This window comes from Micromys minutus, assembly GCF_963924665.1.
Source record: "Micromys minutus genome assembly, chromosome: 1".
In the NCBI taxonomy this organism is placed as follows: Eukaryota; Metazoa; Chordata; class Mammalia; order Rodentia; family Muridae; genus Micromys; species Micromys minutus.
The window spans coordinates 98,941,742-98,966,683 of NC_137969.1; the positions used below are offsets into that span (position 1 = coordinate 98,941,742).

At 45.6% G+C, this 24,942-nt stretch overlaps 1 protein-coding gene and 1 pseudogene across 2 annotated transcripts in view; one reads left to right on the top strand and one right to left on the bottom strand.

Moving 5' to 3' along the window:
* The first annotated feature begins 398 nt into the window (after nucleotides 1–398).
* LOC308438546 (U1 small nuclear ribonucleoprotein C-like) lies at nucleotides 399–861 on the top strand (annotated as a pseudogene). Its single transcript has one exon. The product of its transcript is annotated as a U1 small nuclear ribonucleoprotein C-like (transcript).
* A 3,990-nt stretch (nucleotides 862–4,851) lies between these two features.
* Nucleotides 4,852–24,942, bottom strand: part of PCBD2 (pterin-4 alpha-carbinolamine dehydratase 2) — a 45,397-nt gene continuing 25,306 nt past the window's right edge. The window contains exons 3-4 of the mRNA XM_080931506.1: nucleotides 6,272–6,352; nucleotides 4,852–5,089 (exon numbers count right to left, since the gene is read on the bottom strand). Of these exons, the coding sequence (XP_080787632.1) occupies nucleotides 4,994–5,089; nucleotides 6,272–6,352 (177 nt within the window). The 3' untranslated portion in view covers nucleotides 4,852–4,993. The remainder of the gene's footprint in view (nucleotides 5,090–6,271; nucleotides 6,353–24,942) is intronic.

The following is a 24,942-nucleotide window of genomic DNA, read 5'->3' on the forward strand; positions in this document are numbered from 1 at the left end:
AAAGATGATAAAATGAAACTGAGGGTCACAGGGAAGAAAATCAAGTCATCTGAGTTTCTGAGGGACAGAGCACATCTAGAGCTAGCACCAGAGACAGCTAGAAGGAAGGGATGTTTACAGTGAGTTAGGCAATGGGCACAAAACCCAGAGAAGGCAGAGGGAAAGTGACTGATCCTGCTATTCGGAGGCTTGAGCTATGGCTACCAAAAGTCCTTTCCTGAAAGCGATTCCTGAAAATATAAACAATGTCTAAGGATCCAAAGACACATCCGGGGAAGATGGCACCAAAGCTCACGCCAGGGAATCAATGAATTTGTTGGGCTTATTTACAGAGCACAGAAAAGGGGTTACAAGTTCCTGGCGGGGGGACCCGGGTAGCCAACGGCCTGTGGAGCAACATGCCTAAGTTTTATTTCGACTATTGTGATATGTATCTTACCCACGATTCTCCGTCTGTGAGGAAGACACACTGCAGTGGTCGAAACACAAAGAGAATGTGAAAGACTATTACCAGAAATGGATGGAAGAGCAGGCCCAGGGCCTGATTGACAAAACAACGGCTGCATTTCAACAAGGAAAGATCCCTCCAGCTTCATTCTCTGCGCCTCCGCCTGCAGGGGCCATGATCCCACCTCCCCCCCCCCCAGTCTCCTGGGTCCTCCTCGGCCTGGCATGATGCCTGCACCCCACATGGGAGGCCCTCCTCCTCCTCCTGGGATGATGCCTGTGGGACCAGCTCCTGGGATGAGATCACCCATGGGAGGCCACATGCCCATGATGCCCGGGCCTCCAATGATGAGACCTTCCGCCCGCCCTATGATGGTGCCCACACGGCCTGGCATGACTCGGCCAGACAGATAAGAGCAGAGGTGCTCTTTATCATTTTGTTGTTCTTGTTGTTTCACTAGGAGCGTTTGGTGCTGAGCCTGAGGGTTTAGTAGATGCAGGACAAAGAACTTCCTTCCTAACAGAATGCTCCTGGAGAGAGAAGTGACAAAAAAGTGCAGTTTTTACTTACATTGTGAAGTGTGAAAATAAAATCCTCAGCTCTTTTGAAAAAAAAAGGGGGGGGGGTTACAGACAGGAACATGGGTTCTTCCTCTCAAAGGCCCCACTGAAAAGTCTTTACCCAACAAGTCATTGCTTTTCCACAGCTGTATAATGGAGGCCTTGCCTAATTCTCACCAGCCATTCACTCTAGCCCTGTTCTACACAGAAATTGGGACAGAATTGCACACAGCGTATGGTATGAAATGGCTAGATACTCAGGTAAGGGTCCTGTGCCCTCCTCCTTCCTTCTATGGGAGGCCGAGGGGGATGTCAACAGTCAATAAGCTGGGTTGGTCTTGAAAACCAGCACAGCTGAACTCCCAGAGATGCTTGGCTCAGAAGTCAGTCATGAACGATGCTGAAACCAAGCTCTAGACACATTTTTAAGTACAAAAGCTATAGAGAGTTGGTTCTGTTCAACCTTCAAAAGTGGTATTGTTCCCCAACGACCCCCTTCTGGCATGATTCTTTCGAACCAAGGCAAGATACAAAAATCTAGATTTCTGTGTGATAATAAATATTAAGTCACTGGCTTATTCAACTTCCTGGAAACACAAGTTCTTGAGCTTGTCCCGCCCCTAATATTCTTCCTTTTCTATTCTTTGCAGCATTAGGGGTGGAACCACACATTGTATGTTAGGCAAGCACTCCATCCCAGCCACCCCAGTATCCTAAAACATGTGTCCACCTCCATTGCTAGAAGAAAATTCTCATGTAGGCAGTTAGTATGACATATTGAGAAATTGCATTTATACCCTGTCCAATAGGAGAAACAAGTCCTGTTGGTGATTATAATCAATAATACTATGTCATATAGTAAAAAGAGGAGACTTCAAGCCATCTGGTCACAAGTGATAAGTGTTGGAGACAAGGACAACAGTGCCTTGGGTCTTATAAAGATACACAGTTCTTAAAATTGGTCTTCTGACACTGAGTCTTTGATAGCCCAAGCTGGTCCCAAGCTTCATGGGGAGCAGAGATTGACCTTGAACTCCTATTCTACTGAGGCCTCCTCCTCCTCAGTGCCGTGTGCTGGGACTGTAGGTATGTGCTTCAATGCCTAGCTCCATCTGGTTATCTATGGATTAAAAATAACAACAGAGCTTTAAAAAGTATTTGGTAATTTAAGTGAAATGATGTTCCTTACATACGCCAGATCTCTGCAGGACCAGAGGAGGTCAAGATGGAGTGCAGGGATATAAGGGATAAATCCCAGCAAAGGACTTATGACCTCCCACACTGAACACTACAAACCCAAGAACGCTAACACACCCTGCTCACCCACATAGCACCATGAGGAACCAGCTAGAGCAATGGTTCTCAACCTGTGGGTCTCGGCCCTTTTAGGAGTCAACCAATCTTCTCACAAGGGTCACCTAAGACCATCAGAAAACACAAATCTCTACATTATGGTTCATAACGGTAGCAAAATTACAATTCTGAAGTGGCAACAAAAATAATTTTATAGCCCGGGGTCACCATAACAGGAAGAACTGTATTAAAGGGTCTCAGTGTCTTCAGGAAAAGTGAGAACTGCTGGACCAGAGGCAAAAGGATCTGAGACCTTCAGCTTCTAACAATCAGCCGGCAGTCAGCACCATGGGTATTCTTTCTCGGTTCCTATTACTTCATTTCTGGTTTTGCCTATACGTCTCACAGTGGTCTCTGTGCACTGCTGGGTTAAGTTTTAGGATTATTTGCTTTCAGGGTTTCTCTGTGTAGCCCTAGCTGTCCTGGAACTTCCTCTGTAGACCAGGCTGGCCTCAAACTCGCAGATCCACCTGCCTGCATCTCCAGAGATCTGGGACTGAAATCCTGCACCACCACCGCCCAGCAGGCGTTCTTTTTAAGATTTATTTATTATATATTAGTACACTGTAGCTGTCTTCAGACACACCAGAAGAGGACATCAGACTCCATTACAGATGGTTGTGATCTACCATGTGGTTGCTGGGAACTGAACTCAGGACCTCTGGAAGAGCAGTCAGTGCTCCTAACCACTGAGCCATCTCTCCAGCCCCCAGCAAGCATTCTTTCCCTCCTCCTCTTGTTCTTCCTCCTTCCTTCTCTAGTCCTTCCCCCACCCCCTTCTTTTTACCTCTTAATTATAAACGTTGTCAATATGAAAAAAAGCAAACAAACACAGGTCTCAATTAAGAGATAGTATATCAGGGAGCCATTTTGTGTGACCACAACCCAGGAACGCAGACTTAGGTCACACAAAATTCCATGTTCTCACCAAGTCTAATAGTGTGAAGGCAGGAATGAGAGAGAGCCATTCCCTGGGGACTGAAGACTGCCGGACAAACAATAAACACTACATTGTATACTAACCTAAAATTAAAATAAAATGGGGAGGGGGCGTGGTCTGCTCAGGGGTCAGGTTAGCTAGATTTGGAATCACCTTAGGAGACAGACACCTCTGAATGTGTCCATGGGGTCTTTACAGAGGTATTAGCTGAGGAGAGGAGGCCCACCCTAAGTGTAGGCAGCACCGTCCCACAGGCTTCCTGACCGAAGACCAGTTCACACACCTGCTGTCTCCTTTCCACCCCATACAGGACTACATCCTTGAAGCCTGAGCCAGACCGAGCCCCCCACCCCACCCTCCCTAAACTGCTTTCCCTAGGACATCTGTTCACAATGAGAACGTGACTAAGACCCTAGCTAACTGAATCAGCCAGGAATTGGCTTTGGGAGCCTGGCCCCTTATCACATGACCACACAGGCTCCCCAGGTTGTGGGCAGGAGTGGCAGGGGGCGGGGGAGGGGAACAATCAGGTTTTTGTGAAGTGCGGGTTCCTGCAAAGATGATCTTTGTCAGAGTCTCTGTAACACAACTGTGAAAATCTGTGGCTCTCACTTCTTCCTCATTAAGCCCAATAACAAATGGGCGGACCATCACGAGGATGGGGTCCTTGAATGGCCACATCTTACTGGAAGCCATGGGCAAAAACACTCGTCTCTCCTTCAACCCCTTGTCTAAGAAAGAAAGCACAACCAAGACAGGCCATCCAATTTGTATAACTTTTGTGATAAAATCAGCTGCTCAAGTGGTAAAACAGCCAAAAGGAACTTTAGCTTTGTGAGAATTATTCTACAAACACGTCTTCAGAATGCGGGATTCTTTCCTATGGTTCTCCAACACTGTTTCACAAAGTCCTGCTCTGCAGTTCCTGGGTGACCAAAGGTTCTCCTATCCCTATTCTGGCCATTTCGGGGCTGGAGAGATGGCTCAGTGGTTAGCGCTCACTGTTCTTGCAGAAGACTCGGGTTCAATTCTAGCAGCTCACAAATATCCATAACTCCAGCTCCAGGGGTCTGGATGCCCTCTTCTGACCTCCATAAGAACACACATGGTACACAGACATATATGCAAGTAAAACATCATATACATAAAATAAATCTAAAAACAAAATTCCATTTTTTTCTAGGCCATTCTAGACTATAGAGACAATACAAAGCCAGACTAGCTACCCAGTAAGAAACTGTCTAGAAAAAAAATTAAGTTATATTTTTTTTGAAAATATTATTCATATAGCAACCAGGTCGGGGATGGAGAGATAGCTCAGCACTAAGACCTTATATTGCTCCTTCTGGGGCTCTGAGTTCAGTTCACAGAAACCATGTCAGCTCACAACTGCTCCAGGGGGTCCTGCACCTCCATAAACAGCTGTTCTCACATGCATATTCAAACACACACACACACACACACATTTTTAATTTTTAAATAATTCAGGTTGGTTTATCATATGCCTTTGACTAGGTGTAATGACAAATAACCCCGGGCTTGGCTTCAAATCATTCTGTATTTAAGCACCAGTCAGACAAAAATGTATACAGGTAAATATGAACTAATTTATGACTTAATTTATTAACACAGTTTTCTAAAACCACTGCAGACAAGGCCGGTGTTGGAGCCGTGCTCGCATTCCGAAGGCGGTCACAGGGAAGCAGCAGCTTTGTCGATGAACTGGGCCAGCTTCACATCCTGCTTGCTCAGGCCTCCGCAGTCATGTGACGTGAGGGTGATCTGGACCTGCGGAGGGGAAAGCAGCTTCTCAGATCTGAGCGGGGACCTGAGGGACTTCTCCCTGGGTGGCAGACATCAGTCTGTTCCTCAACATTCCTATTTGAGAACTGGGATCAGCTGACCTTGCACGTACATTACGGATGAACACAGAGTTTCCCAGGCTTTTCGACAGCCACCACAGAGTAAAGGCCCCCAGAGGGTGAGCAGAGTCAGCCGCCAGCATGGAGCGTCTGCCTCCTGGAGGAAAGGAGGACGCTCTATTTTCACTCCAGAACTTTACTTAACATCAGCTCTGTTCAGGTTGCCAGGAAAGGGCAGGCAGACAGACCAAGCAGTAGCTGAATGAGCTACAAATCTGCCAGCTGGGGGTGGGGTGGGGTGGGGTGGGATGGGGGGCCGGGTGAGACCAGGCCTCGATGACAAGATTGGAAAGGAAAAAGAAACATCCAGGGAAGAGAGGTTCAACCTGGAACTGTACAGTTAGGACTTGCTTCTTTTTAAAATCACAAAGTGGGATTCTCATTTCTCAAAGATGACTCACAAACCTTCAGAGAAATCTGGAAAGATACCCAAGTGCTGAGACCATAAGGGCAGGACACGCTCTGTGGGGTGGGGGGGTCTGTTCTCGCTGTACCCCTTAAAACTTTTCAATCTGCCCTCTGAAGATCAAAACTTTCATAAACATTTACTACAAAGAAACATTTTCTGAAATTTATTTCTGAGAGACACGTAAGGCTACGCTATCTGGTTTGCTACCATTCCTTCTAATAAATTATTTTCAAATTAAAACTCTGAGGTCTCAGGTAACCGAGCTGGGCATGGCAGTGCATGCTTATAATCTCCCAAAATGGGAAGCAGAGGCAGGAGGATCTCCCTCAAGCCTGGTTTTCATAGTGAGTTCCAGACCAGCCAGGGCTACAGGAGAGACTAACTTAAATAGTATACTCCTCCATAGAAATCCCCCTCCACAAAAATATAAAATTTTATCTTCGTGGCTGATATCCAAGATCAACTCAGGAGCCTAATCTAGCCCAAACTTCTGAAAGATGAGCCCTGTTCTCAGCAGCGCCCTGACTGTGTTACTAATTAACAAGGACGCACGGGGTTCCTTAGAGAATACTTTCTCGGCACTTTCTGTGGATTCATAAGTAAGTTTCTTCAATTCCAAAATTAAAGTGATCCAGTTACCTTGTTGTACACGTTAAACCATTCCGGGTGGTGATTCATCTTCTCTGCTTGCAGGGCAACCCTGGACATAAAGCCAAACGCCTGCAAAACACCATGTCCAAAGTAGTTAGTTACCTGCCCCGCCCCACGCTCTGTAGCTGGGAGACCCCAGAGCCGCCCAACCAGATAAAGGCTTGCTGCCGTGCAGGGGAAGCCTGGGAAACCACAAGGGAAGGGCTGCTCTCTGCAAGCCAGGGCACCGGGGCAGCAGACTGCTAGGTGGGGAAACAATCTGGCTCAAATAAACAAACCAGGAAATGAGTGTCACCTAGTGACCTGTCTGGACGGCTTAATTGTCCTAGGACTCCCGACTGCACTGGAATAATTTCCCTTCAACCCAGCGCCCTGGGTCTACCTGCCCCAATGGAGGAAGGCAATTTGCTCCTTAGCTGTTCCTTCTGTTTTTAGTGAATGGGGTACTTCAGCCATCAGCAGCAGGGCTGTGGAGAAAGGCCAACCGCTGTCCCAGCCCACCCATCAGGGGATGGCCAGTGAAGACCGACCTTCACCACCATACTACATGGCTACAGCCCCATCAAGCTGAGGAGACAGTGTGCCTCAGTAGAAGACAAGCCTGGAAACAAGCCGAGGACCACACCAAACAACATGAACAGTGGGGCTCACACCACAGGGAAAGCAGAGAAGCCAAGTGGAAGACCTTTGTTTCTTTTTTGCTTTCTTTCGCACTTTTATGAAGACGGCTGCAAATAATCCACTTTACACAGCCCCCCTCTAAGGCTCTGGGACGTTTGTGGAAGAGGATCGCAAAGTCCATTAGAAGCTGATGACAGAATGAAGTTTCGGACTGCGGTCTAGACTCAGCACAACCGGTGGGATCGTGAGTGCACAACCATGCTGATCACCTGTACTGGCCACAAGCAGGATGGTCCTGTGAACTGTCAGTCACCGGTAATACGTTTTAGAAGGGAGGGGAGGGGAAAATCCATTTAGCTACATATGAACTTATCCAGAGCAGACTAAACTTACTCTCCTGCCTCTTTTCCTTCCAAATCTGATCCCCTGGCGCCTACGGAGGCTGTGAGTAGTGTGGGGATGCCTGCTTCGGGTACTCAGACACGTGGTGGGTGTTTATTCAGCCTGGGCACAAGTAGAGGACTTCTGAAAGGGCCAGCAGTGACAGTGATATGCTTAGAGGCCTCCTGGCCTTTTGAACCTGGGAACTCTGGATTCAAATTTTGATACTATGACATCATAATCATGTAATCCTAGACTCCATCTTCCTTTTATTTTTCTTTCTCTCCCATGTAGCACAGGCTGACCTCGAACTTACTATTGTTCAGAGCTGGAGGGATGGCACAGTGGTTAAGAGCACTGACTACTCTTCCAGAGGCCCTGAGTTCAATTCCCAGCAACCACATGGTGGCTCACAACCATCTGTAATGGGATCTAGTGCCCCCTTCTGCTGTGTCTGAAGACAGCTACAGTGTGCTTTTATATAATAAATAAATCTTTAAAAAAAACAAAAACAACTGACTGTTCAGAAGTGCAGGTATGTGCTTCCATAAACAGTTTGAAGCTCAGCCCTCTCTCCCTCCCCCTCTCTCAGTTCTTTTTTAAGATTTTTTTTAAATGATGTGTCTATGTGTGTAATTTTATGTGGGTATGTACACCCTAGAGCTGGAGTCAAAGGTGGCTGCATGCTACCCACATGGGGAACTGAACCCTGGTCCTCTGCAGAGCAGTTCATACTCTGAATCACTGGCCATATAGGTGTCCATCCAGCCTGTATGGTTTTTTTTTCATTAATTTAATTTCATCCTCAGACATTCTCACATATGTACACAATACTGACCATTCTCCCCAGCCCACAGATCTCATACACATTCATGACTACTTCCTTTGTTTTGTGACTCACCAAGATTAGTCAAGGCCATTTGTGTGACCATGAGTTTGGAGCCATCATTTGAGCATAGAGAGCTCAGTAGGGGGTACACAGCTAAAGACAGTGATTTTCTCCTCTCCCAAAAACTAGTAAGGTCAGAAGTTCAGAGGTAAGGGGCCTTACGAGCCCACCCCCTCTCCTAGTGCAGGTAACTACAGTGTGAGTTAATGACTGCAGTGGTTGAATGGGTTGTACATAACCACACTGAACTCAGAGAATCGGGCTTGGTGTGGCCTTTACCCACTAAGTCATCTTGCCATCCCTTAAGATTCGGATTTAAGAAAATACTACAGAAGGCAAAAGCAGGCAGATTTCTATGGGTTTGAAGTTGGTCTACACAATGAGTTCAAGGCCAGACAGAACTATAGAGTGAGATTCTGCCTCAAAAAAGGGGAGACAGCAACAGGAGAGAGAGAGAGAGAGAGAGAGAGAGAGAGAGAGAGAGAGAGAGAGAGAGAGAGAGAGAAGATAGATGGATGGATGGATGAGATAGATAGACACACAGATGATATATAGGTGACAGACAGACAGATGGCATCACAGGACAGTGAGATGACTTGGCAGGTGAAAGTACTTGCCACATAAGCTAGATAACCTGAGCTTAACCCTCAGAACTTACAGCAGAATGAAAGAACCAACTCCCAAAAGTTGACCTCCATGTAGACCATGGTATACACGCACACACACACACACACACACACACACACAATTGGTGATGATGATGATATAAATTTAATTTAGTAAAGACATCATAAAGTCTAATAATCCCACAATTGGCTCAGAGGGCACAAAAGAAATCCCATCTGCCTCCTTCCACACAACAGACCAGATCTATTATAGACCTCATTCATAGCTTACACACTTAGAATGCCCATAGCAATACACACTCAAGGCATAAGGTCTGCTGCTGCAGGAGTCAGGATGAATGGAAAGCAGGGGAGAAGGAAGGAGGACTGTGGTTCTGTGGAGGGGGCTGAATGAACCAAACAGCCACGTCAGCAGTAAGCACAGGCAACGATCCTCTTTCAGACTCCTTCTCACAGGCCTGGCTACTGCTTAGCAAGGCTCCAGTTGGAATCTAATGACTTCAAGATATTAAAAGTGTAGGCCCCATTTTCCTTATCCATTCTTCAGTTGAGGTACATCTAGGTTGTGTCTAGTTTCTGGCTATCACAAATACAGCACTTGTTGAGGAAGTGTCTGTGTGGGATGGTGGAGCACCTTTTGGGTACATGCCCAGGAGTGGCATAGCTGGTAGAACTATACCCAAGAAAATATGGTACATCTATACAATGGAATATTATTCAGTTATTTAAAACAAAGGCATCGTGAATTCTGCAGGCAAATGGAAAGAACTTGGGAATATCATCCTGAGTGAGGCAACCCATTCCCAAAAGAACATGCATGGTATGTACTCACTTATAAGTGGACAATAGCCATAAAGTACAGGACACCCACCCACACTACACTTCACAAACCCAAAGAAGGTAAATGAAAAGGAAGCCACAAGGAAGGACGCTTGAATCTCACTTAGAAGGGGGAATAAAATAGTCATCAGAGACAGATGAAGGAAGGAACTGGGTGGAAGAGGGGATGGGAAGGAAAATGGAGGGGTTCGGGATCAGGTGTGGGGAGAGACAGGAGGGATAGCCAGATGTGAGAATGTATGAAAATCTGCAGCTGGTGGAGATGGGAAGGGGAGGGGCATCTCCAGGATGAGACAGAGACCTGGGATAAGAGAGGCGCCCAAGAATTATTGGGGGTTAAGTAACCTTAGCTGTAACTCACTACATTGGGAATATGGAACCTGAAGAGGCCACTTCCTGTAGCCAGGCAGGAACCCCAATGGAACAACAGAGACACCAACCCACTCATAAAACTTTCGACCCAAAATGTATCCTGTCTACAAGAAATGCAGGGATAAGGGTTGGGGCAGAGACTAAGGGAAAAGCCAACCAATAACCAGCCCAACTTGAGACCCATCCCATGGGCAAGCACCAATCCCTGACACTATTAATGATGCTGTTATACTTGCAGACAGGAGTCTAACATGGCTACCCTCTGAGAGGCTCCACCCAGCAGCTGACTCAGACAGATACAGACACCCACAGATAAATGTGGATGAAGGTTGGGGACTGTTATGGAAGAAGAGGGGAAAGGAATGTGGCCCCTGAGAGGGAACGCCACAGGAAGACCAACAGAGTCAACTAACCTGGACCTTTGGGGGCTCTCAAAGACTGAACCATCAACCAAAGAACATATATAGCAGGCTGGACCTAGGCCTCCCTGTACAGATGTAGCAGATGTACAGCTTGGTCTTGATGTGGGTCCTAAACAACTGGGCCAGGGGCCGTACCAAAAGCTGTTGCTTATTCTTCTAGCTGAGCTGTCTTGTCTGTCGTCAGTGGGAGAGGATGTACCTTGTTCTGTGGAGACTCTCTGTGTCGGGGTGAGGAGATACCCAGAGAGTCCCCCACCCGCTCAGAGAAGGAGATGGGGGTAGGGAAAGAGTTGTGGGGGGTGTGACTGGGAGAGGGACAGTGAGCAGAATGTAAAGTGAATAAATAAAATAATAATAAAAATTTTTAAACTTGAATTAAAAAAAAGTGTAGGCTTTCTAAAACCATTCCATCCAACAAAGCTGGAAACAAAACATACTCCCTAACAACTCAAGTTGACTAAGGAAAGGGGCGATGAATAAAAGTTAGCAAGCTGGAGAGGTAGCTCAGTGGTTAATAACACTGCTGCTCTTGACCTGGGTTCAAGTCCCAGAACCCACACCACAGCTCAAACAACTGTAACTCCAGGCCCGGAGGATTCAATGCCTTCTTCTGAACTCCTTGGGCACCAGACATGCAGACAGGCAAAAATAACCATAAACATAAAATAAAGAAAGAAACCAACAACTTAAAGGAGTTTGAGGGCTGGAGAGATGGCTCAGTGGTTAAGAGCACTGACTGCTCTTCCAGAGGTCCTGAGTTCAATTCCCAGCAACCACATGGTGACTCACAAGCATCTGTAATGGGATCTGATGCAGTCTTCTGGTGTGTCTGAAGACAGCTACAGTGTACTCATATACAATAAATAAATATTTTAAAAAGGAGTTTGAAAATAAATGAGACAAATAAAGCGCCAACAGTAAATGGAATCAGTCAGTGTTCCCATCTAGAAAGGGAAGAGAAACCCAGGTATGAAATCTGAAGACAAGTGTTAGAGGTCTGTCCAGGCACAAGGGGGCACTGCAGCCAGAGACAGGATCAAGTGGGGTTGAACGGTGGAAGAGACGGACGGACAGACAGCCGCTGATGCACTTTAGTGGGAATGTGCCAAGGAGAGAGGGCTGCGTTTGTTGTGCGGAACTTTATGTGTAATAGTACCAGACTGAAAATAAAGCCAGCACTCACAATTAAGAAAAACACAACTTAAATAAAACATGAAAACAACCAGAACGCCATAAACAGCATCACCATAATTGAAGGTAAGCGGGCATTGCGTCGTCACACTTTACAAAAGCAAACCATGAAGATGCTCAACCCAAGCAGTGAGGAAAAGCCTCAAAATTAACGAGGCAGAAAGTACAGAAAAATACAGGGAATAAAACATTTATGTTGAGTTGGCAGGTTATCTCCTCTGGGTAGGAGCTGTGAAGGGCTGCGCAGTGCTGCTCAGTGGTTAAGAGCACATGGTGCTCTTACAGAGGACCTGCCTTACACATTAGGTTACAACTGTCCACAGCCCCAGTTCCAAGGGACCCAACACACACTTCTGACCTCCACAGCTACACCCATACACACTGGATAAATAAATGAAAAACAAACAAACAAACAAGTGATTATTTTTAAAAGTACACAAAGGGAGAGGAAGGCGTTGGTATAGACGTGCTCATGTATAAAATATGGGAAAACTCTTAGATACATATATAAACATAAATGTCTTGAGAGGTGTGGTAGAACACACCCGTCATCAAACACTGAGGAAGAAGCTAAACCAGGAGCTCCCAAGCTTGAGACCAGCCTGTGCCACATGGTAATATACTCACAATGCAACACAAGGGGCTGGAGAGGAGGCTGAGCAGTTAAGGGGTCTTGCTGCTTTTCCAGTATAGTTCAATTTCTAGAACCCACAGGCAGCTCACAAACACCTGCAACTCCAGGTTCAGGACACACCTACACACAAACACAGAGCTATACACTAAATTAAAAATAAAATGATTAAAAAAAAAAAAAAGCCAGGAGCAATGGCACATGCCTTTCGTACCAGCACTTGGGAGCTGAGGCGGGCAGATCTGTGTGTTTGAGGCCACCCTGGTTTCTATAGTGAGTTCCAGATCAGCCAGGACTGCATAGTGAGACCCTGGCTTTAAAAGGGGGATGGGTCAGGAGACAGCAAGATGGATCAGAACATAAAAATGCTCACCACACAGCCTAACAACCAGAGTTCAGGGCCTGGAATCCACAGTTCAGGGCCTGGAAAAGGAAGAACCAACTCTTGAAATGATCTTCTGACCTCACACATGCACCATAGCTCATGCATACCCATATTCTTAAACACACACACACACACACACACAGACACACACACATGCACGTACACACATGCATGTGCATGCATACAAGTTCATGACTTTAGAATAAACAGTTTCATGTCTCAGAACTTGTTACTGCAGACACTCATACAACAGTTACAATAGTATAATTGATTACTTTGTTGCAGACACTCATACAACAGTTACAATAGTATAATTGATTACTTTGTTGCAGCGCCCACTAGCAGATAGTGTAGCTTGCCATACATTTATACACAGGGATATGATGCAGTCATCAAGAAGAATGTGAAAACACAGGAGCGCCAAGAACTGCTACTGAGTCTGTGGGTCTGTGAGCTGCGAGAGGACGGGCAGTGCCCAAGCCCGTCTGTGCACTACTGTCCTTGAGCAACATGGACCTGCAGGAACAATATCAGTGGTTAGAGGCAAGGACTGAGAGGCAGGTAACCATGGCCAGAAACTGGAAGAACTCACTGCGTTCTTCTGAATTTGGACAATGCATACATTTGATCTAGTTTTAAGAATTAGTTTGGGGAAAAACAAAACAAAACAAAAAGAAGGAGTCATACAAATGAAGTTATCACTGCAAAGGAAGCCAGGATCCTGCAATGTATGTAATATGGTTCATATTAAAATACTTTGGCTCATGTTAACTTCTTAACATATGCCTACCTGTTGAGGTGGGTTTTTAGTGCCAATTTACAGCATAGTTTGTCTATGAGCCGTGCTCTGTTGAGCCACGGCCATTTCAAACAAACATATGGTCAACAAATAACATATAATGGCTGATAATAGTTTCAGTCTTTCCTGTATTGCAAATTACAAACATTTCGTGACCAAGCCCTGAGCGCATGATGAAGTATGAGTCCTTGAGTCGCTCCGCCATTCCCAGGAATGTGAGCATTACAATCACAGCAAATTGGGTCAACCAAGTTTGTCATTTGGAAATCTCCAAACCACCAGCAATTAAAGATTTCTTTTTCAATGAACCCCAAATCAAGTCTTCTTTGGAAACTTGAATTTTTTTTCTCAAAGTTACTTTTGTTTCATTTTACTCTGTGGAACCATGGAAGACTATCAGATGAACAAAACCAAAACAGGAATCCGTATCAATCTGTGAAACGTGTACCAGCACCCTGCACTTAGAGCGCAGCCTCGCTGCTAGTAACATGTATGACTTACTGAAGCTCACAGGCTTAACTCCGGGCGCATTTACAATATGAACCTTTCAGTCCTCAGCATGACTCCCTTTGATATATGTCCTTCAAATCAACTGCCTTCATATTCTGATTATAGAGTATTTTAATTACGTACTAAAAAAGAACATATCTCCCACTAGGAAAATGAGCACCAGGTACTCCCAAGTAATTTCCCCAGTACAATCTCCATTAAGCCACTAAATACTTCCCTCACTAATTCAATGAATTAGAACTCTCTATTGTTTATGAATCACCTTCATGTTTGCAGGCCTATAACCCTTCTTTTAAAAAACACAATTGCTGTGGAAGGAAATGATATTTATGTCTGATTAGAAATGGAAACACTATTACATAAATCAGTTTGGGCATTTCTTCACGTCTTGAAACTTGATCGGCAATTTACTCTAATTGGTGATCAAGGAAACTATCTTGTGATCAATTAAAGTAATTACCAGATTCCGGCAACACAGCCTACCTTAATTTCAGCTAGAGTCTGCACTTCTTCAACTTTAATTAAAAATAATGAAAATTATTAAGGAAAATATAAGGCAAGATCATTGCCAAGCATGTGCATGTCATGGCCGGGACCTTCCCTCTGTATTGGTGACATCAATCACATAAACACTGCTTGGTGTGCCGAGGAAAACCATTCTCTGCCCCCCTGAAACTTTCACATTGAAAACCCTGTTCACTATTCCAGTCCCTACAAAGGAAACATCAGATCTTAATTTGTGGGTCAACACAAGACTCTTGACCAGAATTGTGAGGGGCAGACTCAGCCAAAGATGTACTTCCCTCAGACTTTTCCCTCTCTCCATGAGCCCAGGGGTCAACTACAGAGTTTGGGGTCAACTGCATTCAGCTCCAGACTGCAGTAGACACGGGCTACATGACATCAGTGGAGTCCCTTAATGGGGATCCCACCTCCTGTGTGAAGCAGGCAATCCAAGTACCGCCCTCCCGAGACATGGCACTCACTGCCTCTGGTTATAGTCAGAATGCTTTAACACTGGAGCACCTGTGGCCTGGAAAGGGGACATTGTTTCCCAAACCAACCTGGAGACCAAACAATTTTACCTTTTCAGGGCTCAGAAGCCCCTGCAACATCTTGAGAACTGTTTCTTTAAGTAGGAGTTGCCACAGGAATTCGTTCACCATTTCCAACAACTTGGGACAGCAATGCCCAACTCTAAAACAGAGCTGGCTTTCTCATGCAACTGTCTGCTGCTCTCAGGTAGAGCCAGCCACTCCACCCTGCCCCAGGCTGAACTATAGTCCTCTTAGTTACAATACGCATGCCACCTGGGAAACAGAATGCTAACTTCTAAACACACACACACACACACACACACACACACACACACTGCTGCTACTGATAATGATACTAAAGGTAACATTTTCCACTTCAACATCACCATTTTTGGTAACTACTACAGTATCTTTGACAGTTGGCTGGGAAAAGAAAGCAGCACTGAGACAAAGCATGGCACCACCTTCAAAATATATCACTAAAGGAAAATGCAAGGCTGCAGAATCAGAACCTGTCATATTTAGCACATGCCTTCTGCCTTCCTACCCCAGTGAAGCCTCCCGCCCCTGCAGAAGCACCCAGCTCTCAGGATAGTAGAGTCTGAACGACATACATTCCTCCACATGCAATCTACCTTCATTTCTAGTCTATTTGGGTGAGAGGTCTTCTAACCGAGTTCAGAAGCTGATTTATACCAAAAACAAAAAACAAAACAAAACAAAAAAAACCCACTCTACCCAACTTGCTCTTTCCCCAAAAAAACCACCATTTCTGACGTCCTCCACACAGACCCACTCCTTCCCCTGTATCTCCTACTTGATCCTCTGACATAAGCTGATTCCTAAGCTTTCAAGGTCTTATGAAGGGAGAATTATTACAAAAATTACTAAGGATCTTTGGAGTTTTGGGTTTTGGTTTTTGTTGTTGTTAGCAATCTCAGTTTTAGCACAAAAAAAAAAAAAAAAAACTTTGAGCTCCTTGATATTTTCATCATCATAAAAATTCAATGTGATGCAGAAAAAGTGTCTCTCTTCAATGCCATGCATCCAAACCATGTGAATTCACAGTATCAAACCAATATATTAAGAAGAAGAAGAAGAGGAAGAAGAATCAAAAACAGCAATCTATTCCTAACTAACAGAAACCCTCCGGCTGTCTCAGCCTCCCAAATGCCAAGGTCACCTGCCTGACTGCATTTTTCTTTGTTGACACAGGTCTCATGTATCCCAAGCTGGCCTTGAGTTCCTGTGGCGAAGGATGAACTGGATCTTCTGACCCTCCCATCACCTCTGTCTCCCTAGAGTTGGGATGACACTCGTGCACCGCCACACCCAGTTTATTCAATACTCGGGATCAAACCTAGGGTGTCATCCATAAATGGCAAACGCTCTGCCAAACGAGCCACATCTCCACCCCCCTACTTCTCTTCCTCACACTCACAATCAATTAGTCACTTACAAAACACCACTAATGCTTGTGCAGTCCAGAGGCGAAGCCACAAGGAATCTCCATGCTCTCTTCTCCACAGACAGAAAGGGTACGGCTTCTACTTACACTAGCACATGAAACAGGGAGCCCGTAACTCGGGAAGGGTGGAGCATGAGAACGCTGTCGGGCAGGAAGAACGATCACTTCCCACTGCCATCATAGGAAGGGGGGCCACAAATATTTGAAAGAAAAATAACGCCAGTTACCAAGTACAGTACATACTTGCTGTGAGTGTACGTGCATTATACATTACAGTATACATTCTGTGGGTGTGTATACATTATATATTATAGTATACATGCTATGAGTGTGCATGCATTATACATTACAGTATACATGCTGTGGGTATGCATACATTATACATTACAGCATACATGCTGTGGGTGTGTATACATTATATATTATAGTATACATGCTGTGGGTGTGCATACATTATACATTACAGTATACATGCTGTGGGTGTGCATACATTATACATTACAGTATACATGCTGTAGGTGTGCATACATTATACATTACAGTATACATGCTGTGGGTGTGCATACATTATACATTACAGTATACATGCTGTGGGTGTGCATACATTATACATTACAGTATACATGCTGTGGGTGTGCATACATTATATATTACAGTATACATGCTGTGGGTGTGCGTGCATTATATATTATAGTATACATTCTGTGGGTGTGCATACATTATACACCGTCTTCTGGTCTGTATCCTCACACTTCACATCATAGGCCATCTGGTGGCACAAACATGTCTGCAGAACACTCACAGGTCCACAGTTTCTTTTACTTTGTTTTAAACCTGTTTCCCTTTCAGGACTTTTAAAGTAGTTTCTACCACATTCACCCGTATTTTCTGTAAGGAAGAGTACATCGACCCATAGTGGGCATCCTGATAACGTCACAAAGAAGTTACAGAGACAGACCATGGCAACACGTGGCTGGAAAGAAAACAGCTACCAGAACCAAGTTCCAGGAAGCTGTGCCAAGCAGCCAGCAACCAGGAGAGAGGCCGTCTCAGGGGGTGCTCTGTGCGTGTGGAGGAGCACGCCCCGCAGCGCTGACTGCAGGATGGCCCAGTCTCCACCTGTTTGCAGACACCAAGCTGAAGCAAACCACAGTGGATACAGAATTTGTCACCACCTGTTAAGGTGAAGCTTAAAGAGAATTGAAGTCCCACCCTTGTGGACTGAAAGAAGGGGTGGGTTTGTGTGTATGTGTGTTTTAAACCGAATTACTAAGCAATTAAAGAGAAAGGGCTCCCCGCCACAGAGAATCAGAAAGATTAGCACTCACTTTATTTTTGGTATCGGAGACTTGGCACTAAAATGGGCAGTGCCATCATAGCCTGGAAAGTTTGAATCCCGGGCGGCATGGCTCCTTCAAGGGTCCTGAATAAACTTTGCACCCCTACTGATCACTGTGAATCCTTAACATCCATGAGGCTCAGAAAGACAGAACTTGGATACGTAGATGATGTGCCACGTTCGCGGGGCCTCATCATACACAAACTAATTTTTAAGCTAAAATGTGTTCCTTGTGACCAAATAAACTTGTTAAAGTTCCGCTGAGCGCAGACCCACATCAAAAGTTCACAGACTCGCCGTAGCTCAGAAGAGAGCAAAGGACGGAGGACATACTCAGGGGCTGTATTTTTCCGTCATTACTCTTCGGTATTCGTCATAAATTACTCTAACATCAGCCACTGAGTTATCAGGGCTTCAGCTTGGATTCTTTTTTCTATTAACAATATATCTGGAGAAAGTGTGTTCCTGACTGCGGAGGAACAAGAATGTTTGCGGTCCCTTGGGGCAGGTGAGGCCACAGGCAGCAGGCACAGCAGAGGCTAGCCCAGCAAGGAAGGAACAGGCACAAGTGCCCTGCAGTTTGGTCCGAGACGGGAGGGAGTGCACTGCCATTCATGCAAGTGTGAGAGGAAGATTCCTCCCTTTTGTTTTGAAAGCTTACTATTTCATATCTTATGCAAATCATATTTTACATATTAAGCAATAATATCTGAGAAATACTGGAGTCAAATTAAAGGCTTCAATGGTCCTGGCTGAAAGCACTGTGATTTTCCTATAAAAAAATTATTCCAATTTGTTGATCTTACATAGGATGAAACATACTGTAACAATCTTCATAATTTATGTCCTGTTGGGACACAATGATTTAAAGTAACATAATACAGAGCCGCATCACAGTTAATCTAAACCACCTGACCAGATAAACACCAGCTTGCCTCTCCTCTCCGGCGAAGGCATCTCTGTTTACTGTCATATCATTTCCTCATTCTAGAGCTCGAAGAACAAATGCAGCCAACCCGCCTTTTGGTGGGAGGCTGAGCTGGCCTTTCCCATGTCCGGAGTTTGCGAGCGCACAGGTACCGTGCAATGTCAAGGGGCTTACGAGACGGAAAACAATCCAAGAATTCCACCCTCAAAATCATTTACAGAGAAGCAAGTATGGACTCAAGCAGCACAATCTGGACCAGGTGTAGTGTCATGAACCACAGCCTTTCAGTTGGCTTTGGGTTTTAATGTCAGTTTAAAAAAAAAAAAAGTAATTCTTAAAAAAAAATTATAAGACTTACTATGAGCCAAATTCTTACAAATGCCTCAATCACGCCCCTTGTCATGCTTACAGGGGACGCATGATTTGATTAACCAGATGCCCAAGCTAACCACTGTCTCCTGCAGTGACGAATTCTGGTACAAGGAAAAGACAAACTGTTCAGCATAGCCTGGCCATGTTTCTTTCTGGTTTACAACTACAGTGAGTCGCACACTTCAAATTCCAGGCTTTCTCGGAGGCCTGCAACCCTTTACCCTCCAAACGCATGGGAGCCCACCGGGCACCAGGAGGTTTCTGGGAGAACCTGAGGAAAGGGTTTAGAGTTTCAAGGGGGAAGGAAAAGTGCAGGGGTTCGCAGGCACCGCTAGGCAGATAACAAGTCACTGAGAAGATCTGAAATCAAAAAACGAAATGCTTGTCTGACCGAATCTTTATAAACGAGGTTGGGGACGAGGAAAACAAACAATGGTTCTAGGGTGGTTTCAGATGTTGCTTTCTGCTGTGACTGAGAACCTTCAAAGCCTTCCATGCTCCATTGGAAACAGCTCTGCTTCACAGGCTGTTCTGGTTGGCCCTGCCAAGGAAATGGTCTGATGCACTTTATTACAAGTTTATCAACGTGCTTACCCAGGCAGATATACATAATAATCTCTGCCCAAAAGACCAGTGTGAAACAGGCTCTGCCACTGAATACAGTGGATCATGGAAAACACAGGGGGTCAGATGGGATGCCGATGCCCTCCTTGACTCCCGGTCCCAGCTCCACCGTGTTTCACAGGATGTCACCCACTCAGCCCTGCAGTCAAATGCATGAAGCTCACCTACCTCCCCTTCACTACAGTTTGACTGTCACGGGTATCTGTGCAGGAATAAAGCTATGGGTGGTGACTTCTTTTCACAACCTACAGCTTGCTGCTACGGAATGCAGAGGGAGAACACAATTTGGGGATGGATTTTCACAAGTAGCTTGTAAAAGTTTAAGGAACTATTCCAGTCTGATGGTATTTCAAATTGGCGCTTATCAACAGAGTGGGTGGTGGTTTTAGTTTCTCTGTGTAGCCCTGGATGCCTTTGAACTCACTCTGTGGACCAGACTGCCCTCTAACTCACAGAGATCCACCTGCCTCTGCCTCCCAAGTGCTGGGACTAAAGACTTGCAATACCATTGCCCAATTATGCCCATAATTCTAACACTCAAGAGGCTGAGACAGAGCTTTTAATCCCAGCACTCCTGAATTCAAGGCCAGCCTGGTCTACAGAATGAGTTCTAGGATAGCCAAGGCTACACAGAAAATCCATCACAAAAAAGAAAACAAACAAACAAACAAAAAACAGAGGTGGTGGAGGGAGGAAGGATATGAGGGAATGAGGGAGGGTAAAAGAAGAGAGGAGAGAAGAGGAAGGGGGAGGGGAGAGGAGGAAAGGCTCAGTGCTTAAAAGCAACTGGTGCTCTTGCAGAGGAGTTGGATTCAGTTCCTAGCATCTACATGCCAGCTCACAACTGTCTATAACCCAGAAATCAGAAGAGGAGGAGGAGAAGGAGGAGGAGGAAGAGGAAGAAAAAGGGAAGGAGGAAGAGGAAGAACACCAGCAACTGAAGCTGAGGGGAGGACGGGGGGGGGGGGTGAAATTTGAGCTCAAATCCAAACTTGACTACATGAGCCTAAGTCACTCCTGCTACACGGCAGAATTCTTTCTCACAACAACAAGAGCTATGACTTTCCATTAAAAGTCAGTTTTCTGAGCCAAGGAAATGGCTCAGTCAGTAAAGTATTTGCTACATAAGCCTAAGAATCCCTACCACAGAGCAACATCCGGCACTGCACTGGGTAAGGAGGCCCATGAGGGTCTCTAGTGCTTTCGGGCCAGCCAGTCTGCCCAAGCAACCCGGCTCCAGGCCAGCGAGAGACCTGGCCTCCACATACACGCACTTGTGCACATACATGTAAACATACATGCACACATGTACATGAAGTGAGCTCCTCACACACACACACACACTTGCTACTTGCTTCTATGATGCAGGAAAAGTCTCTGATGATAAACAGGCTATCCCTGGGCTGTAGTGTGATGAACACCAAGCTCTGACCTTCATTTTTATTTATCTGTGTACAAGCTACTCCAACAGTTCCATCTCTAGGTTCCCTATGGAAACCTGTGACGATGCACAAGAGAGACAAAGGCTCCTGTCACAGAACTGACAGCAATAGCAAGCCCCAGAAAGAAATTACATGTTCATCGACAGGATATACATTATTTGTTAAATTGCAGCTAAGTTATTTAAATGTCTAATCTGTGGAGAGAAGAACACGTTTTAAGCACAGCTAATGAACCAGAAGCACAGTGATTGGATGGGAAGAGCACTGAACACGCAACCCAAACCCGGCCGCAAAACCCAGAAGCAAGCTGCAGCCGTGTGGACAAGGAAAGAGCACGTCTGCAGACCGCACTGCACAGCGGCCACCAATGCAGTAGCAATGCTCAGTACAAAGACTAAAGGAGACACTCAGCCAGCCTCTGACTATGTCCTGAGAGCTCAGCATTAGCCATAAACCACTTTGTTTTCATTACATGCACCCAATACCCAAGCAGACCCTTTTCTAATCAAGAAGCCCCTGCATCCTCTGGACTGCATGCTCTTGCTGCTGTGGATTCTAACGAGTGCACTCAAGGATGCTCACTCTGATCGCTGAGTCTCCTCGCTCAGTTCTTGGAAAGAAGCAAAGGGGAAGTCCTGGTCTAGGATGGGGGTCTGCTCAGTGGCACAGTCCCAGCCTAGCAAGCACAGTGCCCTGGGTTTGATTCTCAGCACCAATGTGTGGGGTGTGAGGGGGTGTGTATGTGTGTACAGCACTAATATGTATGTGTGTGGTATGTGTGTGTGTGTGGTATGTGTTTGTGTGTGTGGCACTACTGTGTATATATGTGTATGTGTGTGTATGTGTATAGCACCTGTGTTTGCAGCACCTGTGTGTATTTGCAGCACCAGTGTGTGTTTGTGTGTATGTGTGTGTGTGTATAGCACCACTATGTGTGTGTGTGTGTGTATGTGTGTGTGTGTAAAGCACCACAGTGTGCGTGGGGGTGAACGTGGGGGTGTGTTCATTACACACACACACACACTTAGATACAAGTCCCTAACAATGTCAGAGCACACTTTCCCCATTTTTTAACATAAAATGGGGACATTTATGTATAAAATTTTAAAATTTAATGAGAAGCCAGGAGTGGTAGCTTTAATCCCCATACTAGGGAGGCAGAGGCAGAGTTGGTAATTTCGAGGCCACCCTGGTAAACATGATACATCAGATCCCATTACAGATGGTTGTGAGGCACCATGTGGTTGCTGGGACCTGAACTCAGAACCTCTGGGAGAACAGTCAGTGCTCTTAACCACTGAGCCATCTCTCCAGCCTTTGTTTTTTAACCTTCTATGTACATGGCTGTTTTGCCTACATGCATGTCTGTGCACCATGTACATGCAGTGCCTGCAGAGGCCAGAAGAGGGCATCAGATCCCCTGTGACTTAAGTTACAGGTACTTGTAAGTCACCATGTGGGTGCTGGGAATTGAACCCAGGTAGTACTCTTAACACAGCACTATCCAGCCTTAAAGCCAGGCTTCCTAAACACAAACAATGAACTCTGATAGCACATTGCAGTGCTTCGGGGACAAACTCAGAAGCATAATTTATCACAGGGGGGTATATGACTAAATGAGAAGTCATTTTAAATCTTTTTTTTAAGATTTATTTATTATATATAAGTACACTGTAGCTGTCTTCAGACACACCAGAAGAGGGCATCAGGTCTCATTACAGATGGCTGTGAGCCACCATGTGGTTGCTGGGAATTGAACTCAGGACCTCTGGAAGAGCAGTCAGTGCTCTTAACCACTGAGCCATCTCTCCGGCCCTAAATCTTTCTTTCAATGCCCAGTGGAAGCAGACAGTATGAGAAAGATCTCTTTATGGGAGCACTAGAAACAACTAGTCATTTCAGATGTTAGCAGACACCATGCTAAAATGACAATTATATCTCCATTTCTAATACTCCTTGAGCAAATATCCCACCAATTTGAACTAGAAAAAAAAAAAAAAAAAAAAAAGCACTGGCCACATGTTCCAGTGCCGGCAGCACACCGTGTACTGGCTCCTCTCCTTCTTGGAGCAGACTTCTCAGGGGACCGAGTTCTTGTGCTCACAATACTTCCAAATACACGTGGATTGTGGACACACACCAGCCTACAAGAGAACAGCTTATGGAAGTGTGAAGACAGGACACAAAAGTGGCTTACATCTGTCTGTCCTTCTGCTCTGAGGACACAGTGCTACTCTGTCATGACTCATATCTAAGTCTTCATAATGAGAACAGCACCTCCTCTAGCCCTCAGCCTGATCCTACCACAAGCACCCTGTGCTTGGTGCGCTGGGATATAGCCTTCTTGAAACCTTGGGGGCTAAAACCAGCCACAAATCTAAGCTTAGACTAAACAGAGGATACACTCTACTGTGGTTGTGGGGAGTGAGCATGAGGCAGAAATGAACTGCGGTGGTTCTGACAGAAACGCTGAGGGTATGGCCAATCAGTAGACACGTGTCTGGCCCTGAGTTCCATCCCCAGGACAACATACAGCCAGGGCATGGCGGCTCAAGCCCAGAACTGCAGCACTGGGGAGTGCTGAAGCAGAAGTCATCCTTGGTTGCTGACCCATGAGACCCTGTCAAAAGGGAGAGGAGAGACGGAGGAAGAGTGGACCAACGACAGGTGGCATTTCCTTGTGTGACCAACAACAGGAAGGCCTGAGTGCTCCGTTCCCTGGTGAGATCTCCTAGAACGGGGTCAGCACACACTGTTCAGGAAATAAGCGTTTGCTTCCAGGGTTGCTGGGAGAGAATCTTGAGTCCTCTGTCTGGCATACGGGGGCTGATTGGGAACTCCGGAACCTCAGAAGTGTTTTTACAAGCACTATTAAAACTTTAAGGTAGTCAAGTGTCCAACTTTTCTCAGTTTCAAAGCCTACAAGGCCGACCCCAGTCACCGCCCACTGTGTGCTTCATTCTCTGCAGAAAGAGTCTGAAGCTCTGTGGATACTTTGCGCTCACACGCCGAGGGCTGAGCCTCCCACGTGCACTTAGCACTGAAGGCCAGGAAGTGTGTTCAAACGTGACGGTTACTGCACCACTGCGTTTGTCTCCACTTGGGGTTTTTCTTTTGTTTTGAAGACTAGGTTGTTCTACATCATTCTTTCTCCTCACTGCTTCCGGGAACGTCTGCAAGTGTCCCCTTCTTCCCAGGAGATGCCCCATACACAGACATGGGTACACACTTGGTAAATGTGAAATCCTCATGATCCTGGAATTAATTTAAAAGCCAACAAAAACCTGAAACTAAGAAAAAAGCTACATTGATTAAAGTGATCCAGTCTGATACCGCTAAATCATCCTTTTAGGGTTAAAAGAGACACAGGGGACAGCTCAGCGGGTAGAGGTGCTGGCCACGAAGCCAGAGGAACTAAGTTTGATTCCTAGGACCCAAGGTAGAAAGGGGTAACTGACCACCATAGTTGTCCTCTGGCTCCCACACACGTGCCGGAATGCAAGCACTCGATTGCACACACGTGTGCACTCAAACAAACAATAAATAAAAGCTAATGAAAATTCAGTATGCTTGGTCTCAAGTTGGAGTTTTCTCTCAATACTGTTGAGTATTTCTTTAAACAATAAACATGGTCAAAAAACAAAAGATGTGGTTTTTTTTTTTCCTTCACACTAATGGATTTAAGAAAAATCTGCTCAGAAATCTGAGGACAAGGGAAATGAGAGCCGCTGTAATGTAGCCAGTGGTCACAGTACTTCATTCAAGTCAAACCTTTGCATTTT